The sequence below is a fragment of the Nannobrachium achirus genome (assembly GCF_963921795.1).
Source record: "Nannobrachium achirus genome assembly, chromosome: 1".
Classification (NCBI taxonomy): domain Eukaryota; kingdom Metazoa; phylum Chordata; class Actinopteri; order Myctophiformes; family Myctophidae; genus Nannobrachium; species Nannobrachium achirus.
Genome location: NC_137810.1, coordinates 44,456,509 through 44,474,381, shown reverse-complemented (window position 1 = coordinate 44,474,381; position 17,873 = coordinate 44,456,509). Strand labels below are relative to the sequence as shown.

The 17,873-nt window shown below is 44.9% G+C and overlaps 1 protein-coding gene across 1 annotated transcript in view; it reads left to right on the top strand.

Moving 5' to 3' along the window:
* LOC308293462 (receptor-type tyrosine-protein phosphatase S-like) overlaps positions 1 to 17,873 on the top strand; it is a 300,110-nt gene that overhangs the window by 190,070 nt on the left and 92,167 nt on the right. The window contains exons 7-10 of the mRNA XM_080735995.1: positions 7,316 to 7,585; positions 8,037 to 8,618; positions 9,090 to 9,226; positions 11,362 to 11,503. Coding sequence (XP_080592121.1) covers positions 7,316 to 7,585; positions 8,037 to 8,618; positions 9,090 to 9,226; positions 11,362 to 11,503 — 1,131 coding nt within the window. The remainder of the gene's footprint in view (positions 1 to 7,315; positions 7,586 to 8,036; positions 8,619 to 9,089; positions 9,227 to 11,361; positions 11,504 to 17,873) is intronic.

Here is a 17,873-nt window from a genome sequence, read left to right as displayed (position 1 = left end):
CACATTGATTTATGTGGTAATTGGGTTTCTCCCAAGTTCCCATCATCTTTTGAGATGTTGCACTCAGCCCATGTGTGCCGGGTCTCCTCCGAGGCATATATTAATCCTGAACCAGCGCCAGAACCCTCTTAAATCTTATGTCACAGGCTGTCGTAAACTTGCCTGTAAAGTTTATCCCTCCTCTGCCCTTATGAATACATTACTTCCAGTTCTTCCCCCTTTTCCCTTTATTTCATGGAGAAAAAGGACCACGAGCGTTCGGCTCAGAGCAAATTTACAATTTTACAATTACAATTGTAAATTGAGAGGTAATTACGAGTGTGTTTGTGTGTATCGCTCACACAAAGTGACGATTTTTAAATAATGAACACGGAGCAGTGAGTGTGCCCGTCCCCCTGGGTGCCCACCCACCACCCCCATGTGGGGCTGAGTGTAATGGCTGCCGCGGACAGGCCTGGAGGTCATGGCGCTGCCCTCTCGCCAACGCATAAGAAGACAATAAATAATAGAACGCGTTGCCTCGGGCACGGCCTCCAAGGACACTCCTGGCGGAGTCTCTAAATACTAAGCCAGTCTCCTGGCTTAGTATTTAGTTCTTGCCTTGTCTGCAAGCATGCCAGGACTCACTATCAACCTAGTACTTCGTAAGCAGGAAAGTTACTTTCTTGTAGTTTTATATTTGTTTCATTTCTTTTTTTCTTCTTCTTCTTTTTTTTATACAGAACATAAAAAAAAATCATCTAAACCGTTCCAACAAAAGCCATTGTTTCCTTAGAGGAGACGCATTATGTATTTGATCTTTTCTTTTGTTTGGATCAAATCAAGATCCTTCTCTCCCCCCCCCCCCCCCCGCCATCGTGCTGTTCTGCGAGACTGCTCATTAGACAAATTTATATAATCATAATCCTTTTGAATTCTCGCTGTTCCAATTGGCAATTAAAAGATGCTCTATAGGCAGTTGAACACCACCACTGGGTATTCTCTCGTTCCGTCACGGCCCAATTCCACTGAAGGGAAATGTTCAAGAGAACCCGTCAAATTCTAGAAGTGCAGGGCTAACGTTTAGCCCTGACTGCTGGCTCGTGGTTCCCACCATGTCAATGATGCAGCAAGACTGCGCTGTGAAGGACTGCACGTGCACGCTTGCCCTCCTACAACAATGATGCCTGCCTGGTTTGTGAATGTGCTTGCATGTCCTGCTCTACATTTGCGTGTTTGTAACGTTGGGAAAGAAAGCTAGATTACACCTTAAGTTCTCACTGGCCAAAGCAAAAAAAAAAAAAAAAAAAATCCTGCCATCTCTATTAGATGTTTGTCTCGAATGAGTCCTGAAGTCCATAGCCCACCGCACACCCACCCCTCTGACTAAATTGCTTACTTGTCTTATAATAAGCAAACATAAAAGTTTTCACTCTCCCTTTTAATCGGGTGTAAAAAAAAAAGATAATAATTTGACAGATTAGATCCAGTGCTCATAGCCTCGCCAACAGAGAGGGGCATATCTGCAGCAACCATTCGGCTGCCCGTCTTCCACCTGCAAGACAAAATGTCCCACCAAACCTTCCGTTTGCTGTTACTAAACCCACCTCCCCACCCCCCACCACCGCCACGATTTCTCTCTCCGTTTACTTTAAGCGATAATTTCCATTTTGATGGGGCCACCCATAGTGACTGTTTTAGCGCGGGTGCAGCCCAACGTGGCATTAATACATGCGACCCCTGTGGTTTTGTATGTAAATGCCCTCCGCCTCGCCAGGCAAGTGTAACTAAAGGATCTATATTATGCGGAGCCTGTGTGACGTCGGGCAGTAAGAGGGTGTAATCTCAGCTTCAAGGTGACACTAAAAAAAGGCTGCACATTATGTTGGCTTCCCCCTTCATTTTGGGGCAGCACTCCAAGGCTGCCTCGCCAAAATGGCCGATAATGTCTGCCTTCTGACCTCTTGTGTTTTCTTTTTTTTTCTTTTTCTTTCTTTTTGGCACAAACCCCTTCCACGCCACCGCCCACTTGTTTAGAGATTAGTTCAGTACTCTGGCGTTCTCTCTCGACTGCTTTTCACCTCGTTCCACTTTAAGACTTCTTTGAGTTGTCTTTCTCTCTCCACATTGGGGCTTGAACCAGGATTATACGTTGTTTACGGCCAAAAAAACTGAAAGAAAGGCCTTGTATTTTTTTTTCTTTTCTTTTTCACCCTTTCTTTCCATTCCAAATGGGCCGGCTGGGCTCCCGGTCTCTGTGAATGAGGAGCGTGTCCATGCAATTGGGATTCTTTTTTTTGTTTTGTTTTGTTTTTCGCTGGGCTTGCATTTCTAAAGGGTAGAGACTCTCTGAAGGAGTCACACATATACATCACATCACCACCACCTCCTCCCCCTTCCCTTCCCTGTCAGATTGCGAGAGCCTTTAGAGTCACTTGCATGACTGAGTATTGCATTCCACTCTGGTCCTGTTGTTGATCTCATACACAGATGTACAGAGCTCCACGTGTAGTTTTAATGGTAGCCTGATGAATCATCTGCATGCAGCATCCAACGCCGAGGCGCACAGCCGATGTGGTTTGTCTCCGCTGTTTTCCCTCGGAATCTTAAAGGGTGATTTATACTTTAGTTGCAGTGGCCTGTGTCGTGCATCGTGAAATAGAGCTGCGATTCGTTGTGACCTTGCAGATCGTCTATTTTAGATGTGCGATGCAGTGCACACCCAAGTATAAATCAGGAATTTTGTTCAGTTCTTCTCTTTCTTCAAAAGAATGATAGGGAGATCGCTGTTTGTTTGCCAGAACAACCCAATGTTCTGCTTTGGCCACAGGCTGAATGTATTCGTTTGTGCGCGACTGCGCGTGGTGCATGCAGTAAACCTGCCAGTTTTCCCATCGTCTTTATGTTTCGCGGGCCGTAGGTTTGTTACTGACGGTTTTCCCCCATAGATTCCACCCAGTGTCACCATGTCTGTTAAGATTGTATTGGAGCCTGGAGGTGAAAGGAGACATCATTCCTGTAGGAAAAAAAAAAAAAAAAAAACCTCATTCACTCAGCCTCAAAAGCTCCCCCGGTCCATTGGCAGATAGAGAAGAGTACCTGATCAGACGCAAACCCCCAATCCCCCCCCCCCCCCCCCGCGCCCCTTCTTTCCCCCCCCCCGAAAAAAGAAACACTTCCAGTTCACCTTTTATTCAACATACATTCACATTGGACATGACCAAACAAAATGAGAGCAGAGACAAAATGATGGCTGAAAAACATCTAATAGTATTGATGCAAATCCCCCCCTCTTGTTGAACACAGCTGCACTATGGAACTTGTCTTTGCTGTCCAGACATTAATTCTGTTGTGGATATCTGTTATGTTTGGTTTACTTTTTGTATTTTATTTTGTGCGTGTGTGTCTGGAACAATGCTACATCTGGAAATGAATGGCATGCTTGGATGGGCTTGGGTGACTTCTTTTTTTGTTGGATTGTCCTGGTTCCTCCTGTGACTGGGGGGCGGGGGGCGCACCTGTATATGACACTCATGCCATAGCCACACCCATGCATGTTTGTGTGTGGAATGGGCTGCCCTTTCACCTTTGTTGTTTGTTAGGCGCTTTTTAAGACATAATAATTTAGATAATTTATTTATGACAGTATTGCAATCAAGGTGCTTTATAGAAAAAAAAACTTTAAATTGGACTTTACAAGCATGCATTGATAAGTTAGCTGGTACACAGAGCCAAAAACCTCAACCAAAAGGTTTGTTATATAAGGTATAATCCCGTTTTAGTCGTGGTAGTGTAGAGCTATTGTTGATTATGTAATATAACTATAATATTTTTTGATGAATCCCATTTGGGTTGGCAAATTCTTCAAAATCTTTTGTTGCTAGATTGTAAAGCAAGTCAATCCAATTTCAATTTGCCTTTTTTTAAAAGCCATTACCTTTTTTTCACAACCCTCTTGTCGAACATGTTATTGATAGTTCTTGTGAGTGTTTCTGTGGTTTTGAGTTCTTCATCTAAAGGCACCTTGTTCCAGTTATGAAAATGCAGCGGCTTTACTTGAATTGACCTTCCACGGCCTCAAGGTCAGGCCGCGCCATGCCCCAGCTAGTCGGCAATTGACATTATCAGTGGACTGCAGCACCTTCTGAAGGCGTGTGTGTATCGCAGCGTAAATATAAAGAGTATACGGCTGTTATCGCCCCACAGAGATGGCGGAAGGTCATCGCCCGTGTTCGCCTCAATCAGTACATGTCGTGTGTAAAATGTATTATTAATCATTTCATACATGGCACAAAAATACAATGTTATCATATATGGCCAACTCAATTCAAGTGAAAAGGCACTTAAAGGCCAACACTAGCGGCAGAGTTGGAGCATTTGTTTAACCTTTTGCGTACCCTCTTTTCCTGCAAGCTCCTTTCATTAGTACCCGACGGTATGGCCGAAGGACACGCGTTCAAACGGGTCAGATCCCTTGCCGAGTGCTTGTGGGTGACCGTGAAGGCCTGTATGAATCCCATTTGGATCGACACGGCGTGCTCTGGAACGCTTGCTATCCTCGATGCCCTTTGTTTCACACGCTCCCCAATGCCCCCTCTCGTTCCATCAGACTATCCCGGGGTCACGTGAGCATCGAGGTGGCGAGTTTGAGGGTTGGTGTGGGGGGGGGGATTATAGTTGACTCTGATTCTAAGCCCCAGTGTGTGAGACCTCCAAACCCACTTTGAGCCATGTTTTATTTTTAGTTTATTTATGATTATGATTTTTGGTTTTTATCTCTTTTTTCTTTCGTTGCTCCAGAATCACAGTCTCCTTACTCTATCCCCAACTTCCTCTTAACCCCTCCCCCCCACAACCCCCACCCCCTGCCCCCCCCACCCCCCACACGCCCTTTGCGTAAAGTACAGTATGTCCAGCGTGCCCCATTCTTTGCGTCCGGCATTTGTCGGCCTGTCTTCCTTGTCTTGTCTTGTCTTGTCTGACTGTCCCGTCTGTCTTCTTGTCTGTCTTGCTGCTTGGGTCTGGTTTTTGGTTCTGCCTCGTGTCCCTGTCTTGCGTTATCTGTCTTTTCCTGTCTGTCTACTCGTCTGTCCTGTCACTTGTCTGTCTCTCAATCAGCTCTTTGTTTAGTTCATCTTTTTTCTTCTTCTCAGACTTCTCTTCCTTCCTCAACAACCTCTGTCTATCTCTCACTCTCTCGTTGTCTCTCTCTCTGTCTCTGTCTCTGTCTCTGTCTCTCTCTCTCTCTCTCTCTCTCTCTCTCTCTCTCTCTCTCTCTCTCTCTGTGGACCTTCTTTGCATGTCTTCCATCAACCATCGTACAAGTGTCAACTAACTCATCGTTGTTGTCGGGTGGAAACCTTGTGTCCAAAACTAAAATAGTGAAAATAACTGATATACAAGCACCCAACGGGCGTTGTGTGCTTTGCATATCAGCTATTTTACAAAAAAACGTACACATTTGAAACTTGGAGTTACGAGGTTTCTGCCCGACAGTGACACCATGCTCCCCTCCTAGCTGCGCTAACACTCACATACTGTACACAACGCGCACACCCATAACAACTGACCCAACACACCTGCCACATACAAACATGGCACAAACGCACTCACACATAACGCACTACCCCCTCCAGAGCATCTTTCCTGTCGGTCCCATTCTCCACTATCCTTTTCTCTCGTTCACTCAAAACTCTCCTCCTGTCCATGAATCCTACAGAAGATCTCCCTGTCTCCCTTCTCCAGTGGAAGGTGTCTCTGTCTCTATCTCTCTGTCTCTCTGTCTCTCTATCTCCATCTCTCTGTCTTTGTCTCTCTCTCTGTCTGTCTCTCTCTCTCTCTCTCTCTGTTGGTCCGGTTCCGTTTCTTTGACCTCTTCCTACTATCTGTGAATAAGTGGACTCCTCTGGCTCCAGTCTCTCTGCTACGGCCTCTGTCTCTATGTATCTCTGACTAGAACCACACCACTTTGTTCCTCCTCTCTCTCTATACTTCTTTTGTGTTATACAACCGGGACTCGCGATGTGACGATGTGTCCTTCTCGTCACATTTTGTCACATTGGCTGAAGGAAAAAAGAAAATCAATAATTAACGATAACGTAAAAAAAAAAAAGTTTACACATGCAGCACTGAAGTGGGTGACCCCGTCCCCCTTACCCCCTTCTCCCACCCAACCCCCTCTTTCTCTCTCTCACTCTCTTTATCTCCGTTCCCTTTCTCTCTCTATCCCTTTTTCCGAGGTGCTCCTGTCCTTGTATCTCGTATTTTCTCCTTTCTTCTCCAATCGTCTTTTTGTCTGGGCATGCTAGCGACCCTTCAGTTATATTCCTCTATGCATTTTATCTCAATTTTTTATATCTGGTTTTGTTACCATTTTATTTGTTTTTACTCCTTGAGTTTTATTTTTACCTCGGTCTATTATGCATGCTGTCTGTGAAACTGATAGCTGCATCTATCAATGGAACCGTGTCTAGATCTTAAAAAGGCTTTGTCCAGTGGATCTACCCTAAACCACAAAAATCTCATTAAAGTTTCTCATCTTTAGCGAATTAGCCTAGGCAAGGATAGAAGGGCAGAGTCAAAGAAAAGCCACAACGCACACACGCGCCACGCGCTAGCGGGACGGAGACGCCCCCTAGTGGTGGTTTCAACCGTACAGAGTAACCCTATACTTCCTGTGCCGCTGGAGGAGGAGCCTATCACGGCCTACTTCCGGATCTGCCACGAGTGGGCGGAGAGAGGAACAGGAAGTCTCAGGTTGCCTTACGTTGCCTCAGGCCTCATGTGATAGCAGTATATCACATGGCCCTTATCAACTCTCACAGCTCACACCTGGCGGAACCATGGTTAGGCATGTCGTAGTCCAGCTAGCGTCCTCGGGAAGCTCAGTTTTACGAAGATGAGAAACTCATAATAGATTTTTGTGTCTTTAATTGTGCTGTGATGGGTCAAATATTGGTCAATGGAACCTTGTTGCTATGAACCGTTGCTTTACTGTCAATCTATATTGTTGTTGAAGCAGTTCTGTTAGTTTAGTTCCTTCATATTATTTGTATATTTTTTTATATTTTAAGTCTAGTTGCTTTAATTTAGCTTTTTTCAGTTGACTCTTTAATTTCTACCACGTTGATCCTTTCTGTAGATGTTAAGTATTCCCTTGTAAAGAGTACATTTTCATCGGCCCGTCCTGTTACTTCTCTTCTTCTTCTCCTCTTCTCTCCTCTCTTTTTTTGACTCCCTCGACACCCGAACCCCCACCCTTCCCCTCCCCCCACTCCCCACTCCCTCTTCTTGTGGTTCCCTCTTTCCCTTCCTCATGCCGTCCCACCTCCCCCAGTGCGGCGAGTGCCCCCTCGTTTCTCCATCCCGCCGACCAGCCAGGAGATCATGCCGGGCGGCAGCGTCAACATCACGTGCGTGGCGGTGGGCTCGCCCATGCCGTACGTCAAGTGGACGCTCAACGGCGAGGACCTGACGCCGGAGGACGAGATGCCCGTGGGCCGCAACGTCCTGGAGCTCAGCACCGTCCGCGAGTCGGCCAACTACACCTGCGTGGCCATGAGCAGCCTGGGCATCATCGAGGCCGTGGCGCAGATCACCGTCAAGTGTAAGAGCAGGGGCGTCACAAGGGGGGGAAAAGATGGACTGAGTTACTAGGGCCCAAGGTGGAGGGGCCTGGAATTACTTTATACTTTAGCTATTGAAAAATTGCAGATATACAAGCTGCGAGCTTGTATCTGCTATTTTTTGAAAAGTCGTGAAAATGTGTGCAAATAGCCCTATACTGCTCATTTGAAGTCATTTCCTATGTTTCTCCATAAGTTTTCTCAGCATTTCACCAAATAATGATAATCATTCGAGAAGACAGTTGGCATTGTACCTTTTGGTGGAAATGTCTTCTGTGGCCAGCACCACAACAGCATACATTACACGCACATCACATAAAAGGAATCACAGTTTCCATTTCCTTATTCATCTTTGAGCAGATTCAAGACCATGTAAAAACTGTGAATAACATCCCCTTCACTTTCCCTCCTCGTTTCCGTGCCCGACGGCAGCTCTCCCCAAGCCCCCCGGCCTGCCGGTGGTGACCGAGACCACCGCCACCAGCGTCACCATCACCTGGGACTCGGGCAACCCCGAGCCGGTGACCCACTACATCATCCAGTACCGCGCCAAGTCGCCCGACAGCAAGTTCGAGACCATGGACGGCATCACCACCACGCGCTACAGCATCGGCGGCCTCTACCCCAACACCGAGTACGAGATCCGCGTCTCGGCCTTCAACACCATCGGCCAGGGCCCGCCCAGCGAGCCCGTGGACGCGCGCACGGGCGAGCAGGCGCCCGCCAGCCCGCCGCGCAACATCCAGGCGCGCATCATCTCGTCCAACACCATGATGGTGCGCTGGGAGGAGCCAGAGGAGCCCAACGGGCAGATCAAGGGCTACCGGGTCTACTACACCATGGACGACTCACAGCCCATGAGCTCCTGGCAGATCCACAACGTCCAGGACAGCATCATCACCACCATCCAGAGCCTGGTGGCCTCGGAGACCTACACCATCAAGGTGCTGGCCTTCACCTCCGTGGGGGACGGGCCCTTCTCGGAGCCCATCCACGTCAAAGTGCTGCAAGGAGGTGAGCTTTTTGGATTGATGTTTGGCAGAGTTTCTCAAACTTTTACATATCAAGGTCTCCCCTTAACTCTGACAGTATACAAATGCAACCAAATGTGGTTCCATTTGTATACTGTTAGAGTTATATCATTGTATGGGTCAATTTAGACCCCCATAAAGGAACCCACAAAAGTCCCTGGAATCCACTTTGAGAACCACGTTCTCAAAGTTTGGTATCAGCAAAAAGACTCACCCGTGATACATTCAGGCTTTGTCTGCTAAATCAAATCGATTCAAAAGTACATGCTTTTTGAAAACGTTGTTTGTTTTGATATGTCATTTTACGGCCCTTGCTTTTGTTTCTCACGAGGGAATATATTCACTTCACGCTCACTCAGATCAGCTAACACAGAACATTCTGACGGATTCCTTATTTTGACTGATGGTTGAGAGTTTTCACGTCTTGTTTCGTGTCCGTTCCGTGTCTTCCCAGTTCCCGGTCAGCCGACCAAGTTCGTGGTGGGCGCTGTGTCGGACACCAGCGTTGAGCTGACGTGGGAACCGGCCTATGAGAAGGAAGGGATCATTAACTATGTGCTGCGCTACAAAGAGGCTGGTCACGGTGACCAGGTAAGATCACAACACAACACAACACACAACGCAACTCAACTTTTCTTTTCTTTTTTAAAGCTAGCTTTTCATAACGTCGCCGTCGTATGGAAACGGTTGAAACAATTACTTTCCAGGAAATGGAGAAAAGAACCCATGTTCCGATGGATCCAGTGAAGTTATTATTTAGTCACACAAGCTCTTGTTAACTCATCTAGTGCCATTCGCGAGATGTCTCGCGAAATGTACTCGAGTATCTGTAGTGCCATTCACAGGATATCTCGGGAAAAGTAATAGATTACTGTAACGGCGAGTACATTACCGAGAAGAATCGCCGGCGGTCCGGAGACGAAATCCGTCGCTGATTTCGCATCATCACGGCTCCACGAGCACAAAATAGTCCCATCCATAACATTGAGGTGGACGGGGGATCTCATCTTTAATGTCCATTATCTCAAAACTACACTTTAGAACAGGGATGTCAAACATACGGCCCGCGGGCCGGAGATGATTCAATCCGGCCCCCCAGGCTAGAGCATACATTTCTGAGCATTTAGGAAAAAAAGTAAGTCTCTAGCCCATTCCTGTCAAGAGTTATGATTGTTTTAAGAATTAACCTAACTAATGTCTGTACACTGCAGGCTAGGTTTCTCCCACCTGGCAGTGATTGAGTTGATTGATTGGAATGTTAAGTGACCAGCTCTCTCTCTCTCTTTGAAGATGACAGCATTGCTAGGAATAGGGTGGTTGGTCTGGCTATGAATAATACCTGAACATACCTACAATATTCAAACTGTACTCAAAGATTACACATATTAGACATGGACATTAATGTTGTTAAAAAAATAACTTATTTAAAAAATATAATAATAATAAAAATGTAAATTTTTTATTATTCCGATATTTTCTGAATATGCCATTATGGTTCATTACTTTTATTTTTTTTATTATAAAATACAATAAAAATAATTATTGTCCTTCATCAATAATATTTTTTTTAGCCATTTACAAATTATAGCGTACTGGAGACTATCAGGAATTGAATTATTCTATTATCAAATGGTTTATTCTTATTGGCACTTCTTAAAGGAGTAGTTCACCCCCAAAATGCCATGGAGCCAATGTAGACTCATTCCTAAAACAGAAATTTGATTACAATAAATGCATGCCTATTGATTCCGGATGGGGACCCAAATGCATTTGGGTCCCCATCCGGAATCAATGGGGGGAAGTGTACTATTATCACATTTATGTCTTAGTAATGCGACAAATAAAATAAAAATATATTATTGAACTCAATTCTCCATGGCGTGAGTAATCAAAGAAAAAAAAGTCATTTTGGGGATGAACTACTCCTTTAAACAAATAGCATCTCTCGTACCTATCTGCAACTGTAATACCAATAATGAAAGTAGCTATTTTACTTAATAATGAACACAATTTGTAAAATGATATACTGCTATACTGCTAGCTACAGCAGTGGCTGAGACGACAGGAAGAAAAACAGAGCGAACATGTGCGCGAGTGTGCATGCCATCCGATCCGCGACTGGTTCGGCCCTCATCAAGTCGCCTTTCATCCAATGCGGCCCTCACCCCAAGATGAGTTCGACACCCCTGCTTTAGAAGCTAGGATGGAGGCAGATGCTCGCTTATGTTACACAGTTATAAAAGCTCCCGGTCGGCCATTACACAACTCCACGTGGACACGGATCGGTTCCGGCGCACGATCCGATGACGTCAGACCGGAAGTGATTGCGCGGTGGACTTCTGGCCTTCAAAATAAGACAACGCAAGTGAATGGGACCTGAAGGAGGCACTTTGGACATTATAATCCGTTAATGTCTGGGGCTCTGAATGAGTTAATACTGGTTATATTTCTTCATACATTAAGATATTAAAATGATATATTATCGGTTAAATATTTTGATTTTTATTTGTTAATACATGCTCACAGGTTCAATTCAACTCATACAGCCATGTATCAAATTTGGCATTCATTTAAAAAGTAAAAAAATAAAACATAAAAAGTGTAAAATATGGGAGACGCAAGGTTTCCGCCTGACGATTATGTTACATTTAGATTTGAATCCCAGTGATGTCTGTGATTAAACTGTCCTTCCTCCACACCCCTCGTCTCCCTCCGCCAAATAACAGATAAAGAAATTTGGCCCCACGTCGTCCTTCGTGGTGGAGGGACTGCGTCCCAACACGGAGTACGTCTTCTCTCTGGCCGCCATCTCCAACCGAGGCACGGGAGCCTACACCAACGACGTATCCCAGAAGACCTTGCAAGCCAGTATGTAGCCCATTTATTTCCCCTCTCCTCTCCTGCTGATTCCTCTGCAGGGAACATTGCTTGGTTTGGCGTTCAGTGGATGATGAAGTGGTTCAATGTCTTCTTCATGCTGTTTGTGTGGAAATCTAATGAGGATGTGAATCTTTCTTTTCCCCCCCCGACTCCAGGCTCTAACGTTTTCTTTTTCACTTGAGATGTCAACTTCAACCGTCATCACCTTTGAACTTGTGATTGTGTTGAGTTCAGACATTCTCAGGGTTCAAAGCTGATTCAGACTATTTGCAGGGTTGTGTAATGACTTGCCTTTCTTTAATTGACTTGTCGCTGATCCTGTGGCTGTAAAAAAAAAAACATGTTTCATATTTTTGGATATTTTTTGGAGTTGATTGATATTGATTATATTTTGTTCTCCCTCCCTGCAAGAGCTCGAGGTGTCAATTTGTTGTTTTCTGCCACGACATTCATACATATACCAAACAATTTGTTTTCATGGGTGATAAGAGGTTAAATTTAATCAGCAAATTAAATTCAACCTTTCGGACTACGGTGGCTTTATAAGCTTTTTTTAACCTCTACTCTGAGTGGATGCACCGTACCTTGTGAGACAAATTGAGTCTTTGCGGACAGACACATTTGTCAGCTTCTTTGTACCTCTCCCGTCCACTTCTGTTCCTTTCCTTTTTGTCAACACCAAGTGCACCTTTTTCACCTTTTCACTTTTTCAAGAGACACAAACAATGTCCTCCCTTTCTCCTCTTTGACTGCCGTGGCTTTCTGCTGAACACTGTTTGGGAGGTGGGGAGGGCTGGTTGTGGGGGGATTCATTCTAAAGTTGACTAACAAACACTTCAGACTGATGTATATTTGGCTGTGCGTTGTGCCAATCTACAAGCTCTACAACACGTCGCAGCGCGACATGTTCTAGAGCAGTGATACTCAACCTGTGGGTCAGGACCCCCAGGGGGGTCCCCAAATTATTTTGAGGGGTCCCCAGATGATGAACTTAATGTGCAACATTGTTTTCTCACTCAACAGTAAGCAAACCAACATAAAGTTTAAATGTATAGAGGGTATCTGCGCATTTCTAAAGTGAAAATGTAAGGACTTTTTTTAATAACTCTAAATGTACAAATTAAACATTGGCCAAATTGCCAAATATTAGAGGCAGAAATGGTGAAAATAGCCGATCTACATGCTCAGGCGTTGTGAGCATGTAGATCGGCTATTTTCACAATAGAACCATGTTATAGAAAATGTAATGCCTCAACTCTTAGTGCTCGTCAGTTAAAATATGGTTGTTTTGGGGGTTGTGGCCTGAAAAGGTTGAGGAGCTTGTAGATTGGCTGTCTTTGATGTACAACACCGGTGCGCAGCTAAAGATAAACCAGACTATAGTCCACCACCAGCAGATCAGAGCAGTAACCATTTTATTTTATTTTCCAGATATGTGCAGGAACACAACTAAATTATTTAAACACACTGGGCTAAAAATAACCCTGACATCATAGCTCAGAGTAGGAGAGTAGAGCACGGTTGGTTTAACAAATCCAACATGAGCCGAGGAGGGACTAGTCTGGTGTGGAGCTCCCGGTATGAAATGCACTCCTCCTCTCCTGACGTCCCCCCAGAGCCCCGGATGCACCACCAGTGTTGATTTCGTTGACTAAAACTATGACGAAAAATGTTTGTCGACTGCGTTTTTTTTCACTGACTAAAACGAAATAAAAACGAAATAAAAAGTAAGCTGTGATGACTAAAACTAAGACTAAATATATTGACAATTTCGTCAACAAAATAAAAACTAGACTAAAACGTTAGGGAAGGACTAGTGGAGAAGAGAGTCATTTTATGTTTGTTTGCTCTCAGGTGTTGCATGCTGAAAATAGCCGATCTACAAGCTCACAACTGCAACGCGTTGTGAGCTTGTAGATCTGCTATTTTCAGCACACAACCAATTGTAAAATCATTCATTACAATGCCATCAAGGCCTTCCAAAATACATTTCAGTTGACTAAATCAACTGTAGATTTAGTCGACTAAAATCTTATACTATTTAGACGACTAAAATTAGACTAAAACTAAAACTTTTCAGGTGACTAAATTATGACTAAAACTAAAATACATTTTATTCAAAAGACTATGACTAAAACTAAAACTAAATTTGGTGTCAAAAACAACACTGTGCACCACGGTATACACAGACGCCTGCTTTAAGGTCAACACTTCCATCAGAAACGTCTTCATTACTGCCAAAAACGCCCTTTACGCCTTTTTTAACAATTGGGTCAGTTGCCAAAAAACACCTTCTGTATTTTTTATTTGTGGTTATAAAACAATCCAAAATCGGATTGCCGTTCCGGGGTTACAAAGTAACCTAGAGGTAATGCTTCCGTTCTGGCCACACAAACACACAGATGTGTGTTTGAGTTTGATTTTATGATGTCATAAAAGCGGTGTATTTCAACCGGGCCTTTTGACCCAGAGGCTTTCTGCGTTAAGGAAGAAACCAAAAATACACAGGGAAGACATAGTAACAGAGTAATGTCTACTCCATAGACACATACAAAACAGAAAAAGTTCAAAACTGTGGCACCACCTCTTTAAAGACATTAGTGTTGCTGCAAATTGTCAAGGATTGAGGGATGGACCTGGACTGTTTTCCGTTTGTAAACACAGTATTCCTGGGGTGACCGCCGAAATGTCAGTCCTCCTCTGGTAGATTGGAGAGAGGCTTTAGAAAGCAAAAGGACACTTGATCCATCTGGAGTAGAAAGCCACGGCAGGGTAGAATGAGGAGAATACCCTTTTTTTTAAAAACACATTTTCTGTTTCTGTCCGTGGGAAAACCTACTGGGCCGCAACCTAACCTAGCGTTTTGGGAACAAACTTCACAATTTCTCTGTTTGTTTGTTGCTTTGTTTTGTTTTTGTTTTACCGCTGGAGGAGAGCTTCACAGACAGTGCCGAGTCACTGGAGAGAGCACCAGTTGCATGCAACATTAACCCCCCTTCCCCCACCCGGCCACCGGGGGGTGCTGTGGAGAATCTCTCTCCACCCCTCTGAACTTTGTATGGCATGAAACCAAACCTTTTATGTCCATCACCACAAGCCCTTCTCCTTCCCTCCTCATCTCTGTCTTGGCGTGTCTTGGGTTGTACGTGCACATCTTCCACTGTTGACTGTGTATTTGTGAGTCCCCTTACCCTCCTCTTTTGAGTTGTTTTTACTGAACCGGAAACGGCAGGTGGATTGCATCGGATACACCTTCCTCTCTACTTCCACCGTACCTTCCCATCTATCTCTCTCTCTCTCTTCTCTCTCTCTCTCTCTCTCTCTCTCTCTCTCTCTCTCTCTCTCTCTCGTCACTTGTTCCCTTGCGAGACGGAACAACAAAAAAAGCTCTCTTTGGAATGGCTCGACATCACCTTTTCTGTCCTCTTCCTCCCCTTTTTCCGTTGACTCTTTCCGAGAAAAGGTTTTTGAGTTAGACGAGTTGTTTTGTTCCTTAACGTTAGTTTTCTGAGATTTCAAAATGAGGAGCATACCTATACAGTACTGCTTCTTCGAACATCTCACACCACAAGATCAACCGGTAGCTTGTTGCTATTGGCTGCCCACCCTAACTCTTAACCTCTCACCGCTGAGGTTAGGATACTGGTTCTCAACGCTGGGTCCAGAAGGACCATCAGCCATCCAAAAGGACAATTACGGGTCTACAATAGGTTATCTTTGGGATACCTCCAATCTTCACAATAAAATCCAGTGTTAATTTAACTCTTAAGAGTGTACAAAATAGAACCATTTTACACTCTCAGAGTTACAGACCTGTAAAGCCTCTATCATAGTCCAAGGTGAAGAGCTATCACCTCACCGCAGTGTCGTTTTCTAGCTATCACCTAAATGTAGGCTTTGTTATACATTTTTTAGGTGATAGCTAGAAAACTGCACCGCGGTGAGGTTATAGCTCTACACCTTGGACTATGATAGAGGATTATGGGTCCACTTGGACCCCAGGTTGGCCTTGGGCCGGATGTTGAGAAACAGTAGGTTAGGACTCAGACTCAGGGCTAGAGACACAATAATACAAAAAGATGTCCCCACTGCACACGACACACAACACATGACACAAACTATCATAACTTGATCTTTTGGATGCCTTGGAGGTAAGTGGTTGTTTATTTTGTTGTTGTTGGTTTTTTGGTGCAGGCCAGCAGGGGGCTCCAGTCTGCCGTATAACCCTTAGCAATAGGGGTGCAACCGTTAATTGAACAAATAATCTATAAATGATAGCCTAATAAAATAATCAATTAATAATATATCCCTATTTTGGGCATGTCATAACTGTGAAATAAAAAAATATAAAAGTGTAAAGAAAATAAAAAAAAAGCGGAAATGGCAGATCTACAAGCACATTGTCACCATCTGCTATTTTCACAACTTTTGCAAGACACGAGGGAGAACAATAACACTGAAGTGGTTAATTGATTCGTTAATTTATATAAAATAGAATTATATATTTTTTAAACCCGCTAAACAGAAAGTCGTCAAATGATCGATAAGAAAAATAGTTGAAGCCCTACTTAGCAATGACCTGAGAATGACCCAGATGTCTTGTCAACCTTCTATAGGCTACGTGTCCGTTTTCCACATGAAAGAAAAAAAAAAGGAAAAGAAAGACGTCCCATCAGAGAATTGAATAATGGCGTGCCAGGAGGCTCTCTACATGGCGCTGTAAAATATTAATCTGACATGTCTGTGGTTTCAGCAGGAATAACAGCTTTCCCACCAGACGTCTCTGTGAGTCGATGGAGCTCTGTGTGAAACATGGCGCTCGGGTTAAGTGTCTTTTTCGGGTGCCGCGCGGCACAGGCAATAGAAACCCGCCTTGTCTTTTTAGGGAAAACGCACAGTGAGCTCCAGTAAGTCCATTAGTGTGTAGAGCCATGAACACACGGCCCCCATTGAAAGGCCTATCAGCTTCACCACTTAAATCTACCCTACTGTACAACTGGATGTACTTTGTTGACTAGAGTCTCCCACGGATCTATTTTAGGCCCTCCTCCTTTTTCCCTCTACTCCATGATCCCTCCCCCGAAAGTTGCAGATCTATCCACAAGTCTCCAGCGTCCCATCATGCATTGCACAGAAGGTGGGCGGCAGTTCCGGCGTTGCAGCCGAGCCGAGTGCGATCTACAAGCTCACACCGTCAGCTGTTCTCTACACGCTTACCCGATGTGTCCCACGCATAATTCTACTGTAAATTTCCGGCGGAAACAGGTGGATATCATCTAGAACAGGGTTCCCCAATTAGTTTTCCCCAAGGGCCGAATTATGTCTAGGGTACCAAGCCGAGGGCCCACAACATTGCAGGGGGCGACAGTGGCGTTCCCGCTACTCCAGCGACAGTTCAGATATCGTCGTTGTCGGGGTGAAAATCTTGTATGTCCAAAACCGTTCGTTTTGCATTTGTCATTTTAAAGATGATTTAAACTAGTGAAAACAGCCGATCTACAAGCACACAACGCCTCACACCGCGAGGCGTTGTGTGCTTGTAGATCTGCTGTTTTCACTACTTTTGTGCCATGTATGATTTGCAAAAGAACGTACACATTTGGAGATACAAGCTTTCCACCCGACAAAGACGATATACTAGTGTTGTTGCTGCTCTTATACCACCATTATTACTGGGGTTGGTGTGGGCCAGACAGTAGCCCCCTGCGGGCCGCAAATGGCCCGCAGGCTGCCTATTGGGGAACCCTGATCTAGAAGCTCATATTGGCAAACGGTAAATGGACTGCATTTATGTAGCGCCTTTCTCCAAAGCGCTTTACAATGCACTTCACATTCCCCCATTCTCACACCGACGGTGGAGGAAAGCATGCAAGGCACCAACCTGCTCGTTGGGAGAAATTAGGGGTTCAGCAGTGTCTTGCTCAAGGACACTTGGACACTAACTCTGGGGGAGCTCGGGGTTCGAACCGGGAACCTTCCGTTTCCCAAGCTGCCGCCCTACCTCCTGAGCCACTGCCGCCCACAGTGAGCTTAGTAAGATCAGCTATTTTCCACCAATGTCGTTAAAAACAACATCACGCGTGCAGTACTCTACGGCAATCGAATTTGGAACAGGAATCCAAAGTGTGAGCGTGTGGCGGCTGTCCCTCCGTTCGACACAAATCTAATCGACACATATTTCTATTTGGGTTACATGTAGTGCGAGGGGCCGACATTTGACTGCAGGTCCTCGTCGGCGGATCTGCCCGGAATATTCCAGCGCCTCCGTGAGCTAAGAATCCAATTACCTTGGTGTGACACTGCCAGGGACCATCATTAAAAACACACACCTCATTGGAGAGGGGCAACATGAGATCAA